The sequence below is a fragment of the Pholis gunnellus genome (genome assembly GCF_910591455.1).
Source record: "Pholis gunnellus genome assembly, chromosome: 13".
In the NCBI taxonomy this organism is placed as follows: domain Eukaryota; kingdom Metazoa; phylum Chordata; class Actinopteri; order Perciformes; family Pholidae; genus Pholis; species Pholis gunnellus.
Window position 1 is genome coordinate 23090734 of NC_136540.1, and position 12263 is coordinate 23102996.

At 43.3% G+C, this 12263-nt stretch overlaps 1 protein-coding gene across 2 annotated transcripts in view; it reads left to right on the plus strand.

Annotated features, from left to right (window-relative positions):
• LOC306704555 (cell adhesion molecule DSCAM-like) overlaps window positions 1-12263 on the plus strand; it is a gene marked incomplete at both ends in the record, with an annotated part of 90338 nt that overhangs the window by 46499 nt on the left and 31576 nt on the right. For both annotated transcript variants that reach the window (XM_079170953.1, XM_079170954.1), the window contains one exon: window positions 10805-10951. In XM_079170953.1, coding sequence (XP_079027079.1) covers window positions 10805-10951 — 147 coding nt within the window. The remainder of the gene's footprint in view (window positions 1-10804; window positions 10952-12263) is intronic.

The following is a 12263-nucleotide window of genomic DNA, read 5'->3' on the forward strand; positions in this document are numbered from 1 at the left end:
GATCCACAGCAAAAACCCAAAGCATTGACTACATGTAGACCATGTGTGTTGCTGTGTGTCTGTGCTGCTGGTCAAGCTGCTGCTACCAGGATTAAGCTGATAAAATGACATTCACAAACCGATGTGTCTACTGGGAATGCTGTGGCAGACGTTGCATACGGATAATGTCCACGTCGTAATAATTCATAAATCCTGATCCACACTTGAACAAGGGGAGGAGAGGGCGATGGCGTTTAATAAACATGATGGCTACACATGTTGATGATGTCAAACCCACGCTGTTTCTTCCACTTTGGCTCTTCTTAAAACAAGGACCTAATGTCCTCCATCTTTTGCTTTTATTGGAACATTTAATCCCAATGATAAAGTGGGTTGATGTTAAAATGAACAAGGATTTGCTAATGCACGATTATATCCAACAGAGTGATTCTTTAAAGTTCTATAATATTGATACATTTGAACTGTAAAGTTTACCGTTGTTCATCTCACAGACATGCTCCCAGTGTTGCAGCTATAGCTAACAGCCTGTCCGGCCTGAGGGTTACCAGGCCATTGAGGTGGTATTCCTCGCTCTTTTTCTCTTTATTAAAGTAGCCTTCATACAGGAAACGGACAAACCTGGCAACAGTTAAAATGACGCCATCCTACGGTTCAGTAGCGCCTTGACATTGCCCCAAAATCTGCCCAAATCTACACCGACGATGTGAAGACAACCAGTCATTATCTGCAAAAAAAACATCCCCTGTTCAGGCTTCCTTAATAAATAAAACAGGGGTCTTTCTTCACAGTGTGGATCAAAGTACATCTCTGTCTGAATCTTCGTCAAGCAGTGCACACAGGCCTCGTCTCGCCGCAACTTCCTCCCACTCTCTTTCTCTCGCTCCTCTCCGGCTTCATCCTTCTCCCTCCGTTCCCTCCCCTTCCTCAGCGTGGCTGCTGAATATTTAATAAGCCTGAATTACCGAGGCCCTCAACCGTAATGACGGGGAAATCAGACAATTAAATCAGAAGGGCTTCGGCTTTAAGTCTCACCTCCCCCAGAGGAGCCAGAGATTATTTAAAGTGGCACACTGTTTGATTATCTAATCCTCCTCTTGCCCCCTCTGCTTTACTCACAGAGCGCCATCGCCCGCTCCACTTGCCAGCACAAATTACCATGAAACACCAATGAGCACTGTATTTAAGGCCCTTTCCATAGTGCGGGAATGTGGTGCCATGAAGTTCCCATGGGAATGGCGCTATGGGAGGAAACTCCTTTCCACTCACAGTTATCACAGTTTAGCGAGGGGCTCGAAGGCTCGCCGTGTTCTCGCGCAGGGAACATAATTAACAACCGCAGTGAGACGCATACGTTTGAGTGAAAACCGCAATGTCTTTGCGTTGAAAATGGCCCTCGCCGTTTCTGAGCTTGTGCTGCTGTTGGATGCGGTCGACGCTTGTCTTTCCCAGGTGGTATTCAAGTTTTCTTTTTTTTTTTTTTTATTTAATCCTGAGCTTTCATCGAGCATGAGTGAAAGGGGAAGCATTAAGGGTGTGTGTGTGTGTGTGTGTGTGTGTTATCAAACAAAATATTGAGAACAGACTGTAGGGGATCCACTAAGATAACCCTGACCTGCCACGGTGCTCTTTTGAAGTGGAAAGCTGCAGGACTGGATACGGGCTTCGCTCCCGAATCAAAGGCTGTTTTGTTTGGGTTTTGGCGATAAGAAGAATTGTTGTCAGCTTGACTTATCATCCAGACAAAGTGATGGATTGTGATTGAGTAGATAGTAATAGCTTCCTTAATGCCTGCCAGTGCAGCACACACACACACACACACACACACACACACACACACACACACACACACACAGAGGTTCTCACAGACAGAGAGATGAATATTCATGATTATACAGCTGAGGCTCAACACTGCTTCATTTAGTGTTGGCCAGAGAGAGGCCAATGATAGCATTGTAAACACACAACCATCGGGGGTTTAATAGCTCGACTCCAGTACTGGCTAATTACAGCGCACATGCAGCCACACACACACACACACACACCTGATAGAAACACACACAGGTGCAGATTTGAAAGCTATTGCAGGTGGAGATTTCCCTCATTTTTTACTTCAGCAGACAAACATTTGTCTGGTAAAAAAAAAAAAAAAAAAAAAAAAAAAAGTGCTCACACAGCTGCCTCAAAACCGTGGAGAATAGAGACATCCTGTCATAGTATGTCAAATAAGTCCCGTACAAATAAACCCCATTCTTCCAGCGTCCATTGTTTGAGTCTGTTTGATGAGATGGAGTTCTAGTCAGGAGCCGTCACACATGAAGCTGCTGACAATGACTTTAAAGCGGAACCGATATTACACATCCAAGTTTACGGGTGTCGGGGAATACTTCTGCATAGTGGAAACTTGAGGCGGCATCGGTTGGGTGCAAAAAAACTACAAATTTGAAAATGTGGGTGTAGGAGTGTGGAGCAGTGGGCTTACCAGTAGCTCCTCATCTCTGCCTAAAGCTAGCTGCTGATTAGCAGCGACTAGCATAACACACCCGGTCTGTCAGCCGCCAAGCGTGGAATAAAAAGGATGACGTCTCTGGTTCTGCTGCACCGATTTTGATCCTTGGTTTAAGAACCGTCTACTGTGGCGCTCATATGGGATTGACTTTGCAGGTGTCCCTGGTACGTCCAATATCTAGTCTCAAGCAAAACCTGAGCTGAAAAGGAGTCTGACACTTCTGCCCTTTAAATGTTGAACCTTAAACAGATGACCAGTTGTCGTCCAAAACTATAAAACAAACACGGGACTTTGGTGCAAAACTAAACTTTCCTAAACCCGAGTGGTTTTGTTGCCTAAACCTGACTTTCTGTGGAGACGGCAGTTCATTTTGAAGAGACACCATGTGTGTAAAGAGTGCAAACTGACACACCGTCCCTGACACGTCCAAAACTGAGGGGGACATAGAACGTCATAGTTTGAAGCTTAGGAGCACTGACCAAGCGGGAGAATGTGTTGTCAAGACACGTTCATTCAGTTCTTAAATGATTTAAAAAACTTGCATCACTATAAAATAATCCAGTTTAAAATGTCTCTGTAGCTCACTCCAAGATGAGGGTCCAACAATCTTTAAAAGCACTTTCACCACGGAGTCTAATATAGAAAACATGTCCCGATGTTCCATAACATCTACCATGAATCATTACTGAATTGTTATTCATCTCCTTCTGGTATCGTTTCGCAGTGATCTGGGATGTCTCGTAGAACATCACTCCGGAGACCGACAGTATCTAAAATCTCTCTTCCTTTTAACACGACAGAGGAATGTGGGGCACCGTCGAGGCCAAAGCGCCTCAGGGTTTAAGCTTCCCTGTTGCCTCCTGATTTGAATATCGTTCAGCGTCCATTTGCATCTAGTTTTAATAGCGGTTTATTCAGTCAAGCAGAAGATGACATCTTTATCTGTGGTTGACATATGAGGCCGTTAGCCTCAGGCTAGCGTGTGTCTAGTTAATGAGCAGAGGGATGCTGCCGCTGATTAGAACAAATTCTCAGCCTTCTTCTCTGACTCGACTCCGTAGCGAGCAGATAGGGGTCCGGACCCCAGATAGGCTGCTTCCAGTCTGTAGTCCAGGTGTGATGAGAAATTAGGGCAGGCACTTGGTGTGTGTGTGTGTGTTCCTGAATTTGCGTACTTGTATGGGGTGTACTGCAAATGTACTGCAGACGGTTATTTTTGGAAGGGAGAGCAAGATTTATGGCATTTAAAAAAAAACTCCAGGAAAAAAATAAGCGCAATCAGGAATAACAATAGAAGAGGATTCCCTCTTCCAGAAAGAACAGACGTGCAATAGATGTCAAATAACATGAGTACAGACAATATTATGGAAGTAAATTGCAAATATACATGAAGAATAAGTAATTGATAGAATTCCTACAGAACGCGTTTTTGCAAACAAGGTAGCATTTTTAAGGTGAGACATACAGTTATGAGGATCAAAAGTATAATAATCAAAAATTCATATACAGTATTTATTGCATGTGTAAGCATTGAAACATTTGACTGGACAGTATACGTGTGAGTGTGTGTTTTTCTACCTCTCCACCATTTACAGTGCTGGGAATATTGCTTGGTAAGCGAATGGTGGCCCCGTGCGTTGCCATGCCAACCCTCAGCAGCTGTCAGTGTGCCTCCTGTAGGAATGACAAATGGTTTTTATTAGAGGGGCTCTAAATTGGTGGGATCCCCCCTCTCCACGGAGATGCTTATCCCAGCCCGATCCGAGCGGAGTCACTCTGCCAATAACTCTGAGCGAGCCTAATTACAACACGGGCTCCTCCCGGCCTCATCATACACTTATTATTACTCACTGCCGGTGAATTCCATTTGACGGCGCATTTCACAAATTCAGGTGTTACATTTGTAACTGTTACAAAACAAAAAAACAGTCATCATCAGCCAGTTTGTTATTTTTATATATTTGTTCCCCTTTGTGATCATATTAATAGATAACCATGCAGATGCTCCTCTCTGTTAAACTGAGCAGGAGATGCTGTATCACCTCAAGTAAAACAAGTATTCTAGATACAGAAAGGTGTTTCTTTGTTAATGTGCAACTGCACTGTATGAGCAGCGTGCATTATCTTTATTCATTCATTTTTTTGTCAAGCTGTTTTGCCTTTGACCGTTCCAAGGTTACGGTGACACCGTAGGCCCCGGCTGTCTCCAGGGGACCACTCTACGCTCACTAATACACTCCAAGACACTCGCACAGCGGGGACACTGCCAGCAGAGTGATGAGGAAGCACATTTAAAAAAAAAAAAAAAAGAATGATCAGCATTGTTTAGCTGACTCCGTGGGTTTTCCTGTAAGTGGCGTCCAGACCGTCGGCGTTGATAGGTCGGAGTTCCTCAGGTTGAGGTGTTCAAGGTCGCGGGGGAAAATAATTTGTCTCATCTGTACTATGTGTCCCAACGTTTGCGTGTTTTTAACAGCATAGTGTTAGAATATTATACTTCGAGGATTGTGCCGCATGCAGAGATGCGAAGATACACACGTTTGGTTTGAGTACGCTCCCGTTAGTCATCGTATGTTTGATTTGAAGAAGACAGCAGACAGAGCTAACGGGTTCCTGTTGAGATCTGTCAGACAGACAGGGCTGACAGGTTTTCTTTTGATAATTACTCTGCCTAGCCATGATCTGAATTAGCATATGAAAGTTGTCTTCTTTTCTTTTTTTTTTGCCTTCACTGGGAGCGCATAGCTGTAAGCTAATTTGTAAGTCATTTCAGATGACAGAGAGCGGTTGTATCCCAGAGGTGCTCTTTCCCTCTTGATCCTTTGTTTTTGTTCTCTCTCTCTCTCTGCTGCCTGCTTTCTCTCTCATCTCTCCCTCCTCCCATCTCATCTTTCCACCACTCATGTCTCAATTATAGGAATATTGAAATGACTCAGGCTAACCGAGTTAACTTTCTCAGCCCGTTTTGGAGCAGATGGTCGCCCCGGCGAGCGCCGGTCAAAGTGCTCAATGTCACCGCGTGTCGTCGTGTTCGACCTTATCGGGAATCCTTCTCTCTTAAGTCCTTGTCACAGGATAAACCTGCGTGTCCAGTGGCAGCACCTCCACACCAGTGCAAACTAGAATCATACAATAGTATTGTAATACGGATATGATTCTGCCTTTTCTCCGTGTTTCTATTATGTCTCAGAGGTTTCAGTAAAAAAAACGGTTGAGCCGATCCCCATTTGAATATACAAAGAGACCACTAGCAGGCTCAGTGTGGCTTATGTGTGGATTAATTGTAGCTATTGAGTGTGGTGGAGCCACAGAAAGGGACTTGTGTTGTGTGGCACAGTCGATGCCAAAGCAGCTGGGCGGGCCCCGAGGAAGGGAAGAGGAGACGACCCACAGTTCAGTGAGGCCACCTGGGATGAAGTGAAGCCATAGTTTCAGAAATATACACTAATACCCTTATCCCACCCAAATTTGCTTGCGTATGCCGTGTTTTTAAACACAGGAACGCTCGCTCTAAATAGCCGAAAGACTCCTTTTCCATTGCGAGTATATACCGAGCTGTTGCACTGGTCTTACTGGGGGTTTTTTTCCTGCTGTGTCTCATTTGAAGTCACTGACGCAGGGTTAGTAAACAATGAACATGTAACAGCAGTTATTTCTTCTTCTTCTGTTACTGATTTAGTCTCTCTTTCAAACTCTCAAACCAGAGCTGGTGATAGTGTGAACAGTGGAAAGACGAACAGACAAAGATGGTTTTGATAAGTTGTGTTTTATTTATTTCCGGTTTATATTCAACTTTATTTCAGACACATCAGTCCATATAAAAGAGAAAGAAAAGACAAACGCATTCAACAACAAATAAATACAATACAATACAAGGACACCAAGACACAGGTATAATCACTGCAGTTCAAAGGTTACTCGTGCTTCAAAACCATAGAGACAACACCTCGTATCACTTTGTGTTGGCTCCCTTAAGGCCTTTAGGATTTTTGATTCAGTCAATCGACATTTAAATTTACACATAAATTCCCCAACACACGGTTTGTTCGATGGGTGAAATGTGTTCTGACTGGAGTCTGGTGGCTTTAAGGAGAGCATATCAAATGTAGGCTTTCTACGTTAATAGAGTATAATAATTGTCCAAATCCCGGTTGATTTTATTCATTATATTCATTTCAATACGCGTCACATAGCATCACACCGGAAAAGGGACGAAAATGAGCGTGTCCACCCGGGTGTCATGTCTCCATCACTGGCGATGGGATCTCCAGCCGATAAACAGCTGTAACTACTGCAGAGTCATTTGTCGTGCAATGAACGCCGATTGTCACTGAAGACAAAAAGCAGATGTGTTCGTGGGCTTTTTGTCCTGTGGGAAAGGGGCTTACTCCAGGTGTGGACACAAACGCCTGCTCATGTGTCTAGCATGTTAACACACACACCCACCAACGCATTGCGAGAACAGCGGAGGCTGTGTCTCAGGCGGTGTTAGTATGCAGTAGGTGGAGCAGAGAGGAGCAGGGAAAAGCCTTCGATCGTTATTATTGACCATTCCTCCATGCAGCAGCGTGCTGCATGGACACACTCACACTCACTCGCATGCACGCAGAGAGACACACATGTTCGCTCACACAAAGACTTTAATATACACACACAAGCCAGTGGGATTCGAGATGACTGCAGTGGTCCGAGCATACGCAGAAAATGCCCTCAGCTTACTGTACAAGGACATGCAAATACAACACAGCTCTGTAGGCCTGTGTCTCTGCGTAAAGCAATCAATTGTGTTTGTTTGGGAGGGAGCAAGAGCTGGCTCTGGGAAGAAAGAAATCTCATCCAGAATCAAGACTATAATCAATTACAAGAGTTTAGATTTTAAATGAACACTAACCACCAGCACCTTCTGTTATCATTGCAATGGTCTTAATACAGAAACATCTTTTACTCACATGTCAATTCACCTCCTGCTGAAAAGATGCACAGCAGTGATTTCAAACTGTAAGGTGCAAAATCTACTCACCGTTTTTTGAAATGGGGTCGTTTAACATTTCAGATTTGTAGCATTCTAAACACAAGAGTCTCTGCTAAATTTCTAGATGTACAGCAGACAGCACCCAGGAGCTGTACAAGATTTCTTGAGATGATGTCGTGGCAATCGTCAAGGTTCAAACGCTCGAGGATGATGTTCTGTATTTTCACAGTGAAGGAAGAAGGAAAAACAGTTCCAAGATGCTGCTTTACTTGGGCATAGCAAAAGTGTAAGGTGTCAAACTCTATTCTAAGGAGCTGAGTAGTTACTCTGAACAAACAGACTGATGCTCCACACTGTTGCGATTTTGCGCAAACATGCACGTTTTCTTTCCTCTCTCGTGTTTTCACACTAAATATGAAGCTGACACCAGGAGACAGATCGATTAGCTTAGCATAAAGACCGGAAATCAGAGGAAACAGCTAGCATCGCCAAAAGTAAATAGTCCACTGCTAAAGCTCACAAATTCATAAATTACATCCCAAAAAACAAAGTGTAAAAACAACAACAGATTATTAACTTTCTCCCGGTCTCAACTCTAAAAGTAGTGTAAATACTTCTAATTTTATTCTTCAAAAGAAAGCAAATACAACCTATTTTCTACTATTCCTGGATAGCATATTACACAGTTATTATAGTGAAGATTGCCATTTTAATATCAATATATGCCTACCTGTCATCCTCTGACCAGATCCAGTTTGATTTGCTCGGTAGACAAGAGACAAACAGGCACACGGTATGCATGTACACACGTGAGCTTGTGTGTCTGTTTTAACGTGCATTTAAAACACAGGCGTACTCTCCCAGCCCTGGTCTTTTGTCACAGTGACAGACAGTCTGTTCTAATGAAAGCTGCTCTCATTCATAAGCCTGCCTTGTCAACGTCTGATGCCGGACAACTTTCAGAGGGAGAAGAAGGGGGAAGAAGATGGGGGGGAAGGAAAAAGACAGCCTGCTTTGCTTTTCCCTTTGATATCTGCTTTCTCTGAATTTCTTCCTCGCCTCAAAATGAACTGCATATGCAACCAACAAAATAAAAAATGTGGTAATGTTCTTGCTTGTCTGTGGTTATATGGTGGTAGGTCACACACTCGAGTACCTCGACCTCAAGCTGAAAAAAAAACCTTCAGGATATCAAATCCATGGTCTCTCATTTCTAACTAGGTCATCACTTGCTCACAATAGCATCCTCACCACCCTCCTCTGTGTATTCCTCCCTCTCCTTCTCTGTTTTCTCCCCGTGCTCTCATTCATCCTTTCTTATTGCACCATTACTGGGATCTGTAAACATGTTGGAAGTCGTTTTCTGTCGTTCGCTTTATCCGCTGTTTGTAGCTCAAAGCTCAAAGATCCTTTTTTCTCTTTTTGGTGCAAATCCTACCACAACTATCGATGTGCAGAACAGATTCCTTGTGATATTCAAAGCATGAATGTAGAGGCGAATAGTCACCAAATATCATTTTGATCGTGTTTGCAGTAATGATGATTTGTTTATTGTTGAGATGTTGCAGATAAACACAAAGATCATAGATTGCAATTAACACCTTTTTTCATTATGTTCCGGCTGGAGGCCGTATGTTTTAGGGGTTACCTGTCTGTCCTGTCTCCTAAAGCAGATATCTCAGGAACTCCTGGAGGGAATTTCTTCAAATGTGGCATAAAACGTTCACTTGGACTCGAATTTGGTGGTCAAAGGTCACAGTGACTTCTCAAAACACGTTTTTGGACCATAACATAAACATTCTTATGCTAATTATGACAATTTCAGACAAATGCCCAATAGGTTAAAATGATAAAGTGATGACATTTGCGACAGAGATGGATGTAAACTGCAGCACGACTGGTTTGGTGGAGGCTTACAACCATGAGGTGGTAATTCCATTTCATGCACTGTGCAAGGGCCTGTACCAGCAGTGTTAAACTGTCATGACGGGACTAAATGAGAATAATTCAACAACCCATAAAGTGTGCATTATGATATCTCTACCAGAATCCCCCACCGTACGGCTGCCCCGTTTGATCCCTGTCTCAGATTGGCTTCTCCATCATCTGTGACATAAAAATACCCCCGGCAGCCACCGGCTACAGCGCACATCACTCCTCATAAACACCGACTACCTCTCTCTACCTCCATGTGTTCACGCAAATTAGCATAATATTAGCATGATATTAGCACATCCGACCTGCGCTGCCGTGCCTTATCAAAGCGCTCTGTGATCCCCGGCTCCCTGCACTTTTTGATGGAGCGGGGGGGGGGGGGGGGACAGACAGACAGTTTCCCCCGAGACAGAGAGAGGAGAGAGCGATGAGCTACATGATAACGAGCTGTGTTACACTGCTACACAACACACAGCCGTCACTGAGCCTCAATGCTCAGTGACGCATCTGCTGAGCTAAATGGGCTGCAGCAGATGTTTGGTGACTACAACCACACAGAGCTACGCACCTCACTTGACTTGCAAATATTTGCTAAGAGACTTCAAAATTGGATTTTTCTATATCGTCTTTTGGAATGCGTAAGGTAGTGATTCCAGTTAGAATGAATACACACAGTGTGATTGTAGAGTATTATTTGTTGTAAAAACGTCTCCTGGGATGAAATCCGGAGGCAACTGATCCTTTTGTTTGTTCCTTTCATGAGTCACACGCGCAGGGTTTCAGACGCCACTTTTGGTAAAAACATGGAGACACAAGCAGGCATGTGCAGGACTACATTCACTGATTGTGGGGGTTCGATTACAGGTCAGGACAAGGTGACGTTTGAGTTACTGTTCGGTCCGGAGTGGTCTGCCTTCATCAGTGGGAAGATGTATGTTTTTTTAGTGGAAATTCTTTTATACAAAAGTAAATATGCACACTACACTAAAGTCCTGTTGCACCAGACAATTAAGATGAGCGGGTCGTCAGTGGGGACTAATTAAATGAGAACAAATGATGGATCCTGCACTCTGTTCAAGAAGGTTCCGTCTGCAGGCAGTAGACGCTCTCAAAGACATCTGTCTTGTAGAGAATCTGTACGCTACAGATCGCTTTTCCAAAATGTTCACCACTACACTGATTGACCAGAGGCAATATACAGCTCACATAAAGGTGACATATTTGGTGCCGATTGGCCCACAGGCAGTAACAACGTTCAGAGGACTGTCATTTAAAAACGTTGCTTTGGTTTCATTGTTACTTTAAGACCCGTACTGCAGCTGTTTAAAATTGCACAATACATGGATAATGTGCAGCGACTTCATATGTTTTGTTTATTTACTTATTTGCAGTGTCACGGTTTCTCATCACATCCACGGGAGCCCTGTATATCCTCGACGTGCAAATGGAGGACGGGCTGTACAACTACAGGTGTATGACACGCCACCGGTACACAGGAGAGACCCGACAGAGCAATAGTGCCCGCCTCATTGTCTCAGGTAAGAAGAACAGCAATCTATGTTCATGTTGTACATCAGCAACAACATCACGTCCTGACATGTAGTTAAATCTATCTGCTTATCAAGTTCTTTATTTTATTCTCTTTTCTTTGGTTTCATTTAGCTTTTAGTTCAACTGTTGATTTTGTTTGGTTTCAAAGATAGTGCAAAGCGACAGAGGACCATATGGAAATAAATCTGTGCTTGTGAAAAACAAATGTAGATATAGTGAATAGAATGGAGAGTGACAGGAAAAGCTCATGAATTAAAGAGGAGATGACATGTGATAAAGGTCATCAGAACCGTGCCAACACAGTTTGTGGGGACGGCTTGAGGACAGAAGATCGCCCTCCTTACCCCGAACATTTAAAGGGACAGATTTTACACATGAAGATCAGTTCACTTGTCGGGACGGGTACTATTCAACCTGTGAAAATGTGAAATGTGTCATCGTGGTCATCTCGGACTGGGTTTCAGACTACCGAAAGACAAGGGAGGGTCGAAACAAAGAAGAGATTCAGTTGCATTATGTGAATTGTAGGATCCAGTGTTTTTGGAGCTTTTAATCAGGACTAAAAGTTAATATAATAGTCTTCAATTTTGACCATGCATCTCTGTAGGACATCCCACCAAGTGAAATTAAAGATTTTGATCAAAATAACTATTGAAACAACAATTTTAAAGTTACTTTTAGCTCTTCGTAAATTCTGGGGATACCATACCTGAACACATTGAAACTCACAATATAACAAGAGTTCGTTCCCCTTTACCCGCTCCGCCACCATGATAACCATGAAACATTAGACACACACAATACATATTAGCTTTGAGCCATAAACCTGTGTTATGTGAGTAAATAAAAACACAGAAACAGGGCTCAACAATAAGGGTTGCCCAGGGCAAGTAAAAGGCCACATCAGCCTAGTAAACCTAGATACTCACCAGATCGGTCAAGCGGGGAAACATTATGACATTGATTGTTTTTTCTGCAGCTGATGATGAAGTGAGCCAATCTTGTTCCTTCTCATCTCTGCTGAGCGTTGAACATGCACAGTACCGATCGGGCCCTCGTGGGAAAATGGCGGTGATGCGCAAGCAAGCACATCAATGAACCTAGAAACAGGACTTTAGTTGGCTCGTGTTAGAGAGGATGTGGTCAAAACTCCAACAATGTTTGGCGCAGTTTGCCGCAAGTTTGAGAGAATTGAATTCAATAAAGATTTAACATGCCAATTACTGTAATTAACTTTCTTTATTGTTATTTGTTAACCACTGATAAATAAAGCAATTTGTATAGGGGCAAGACAAAATG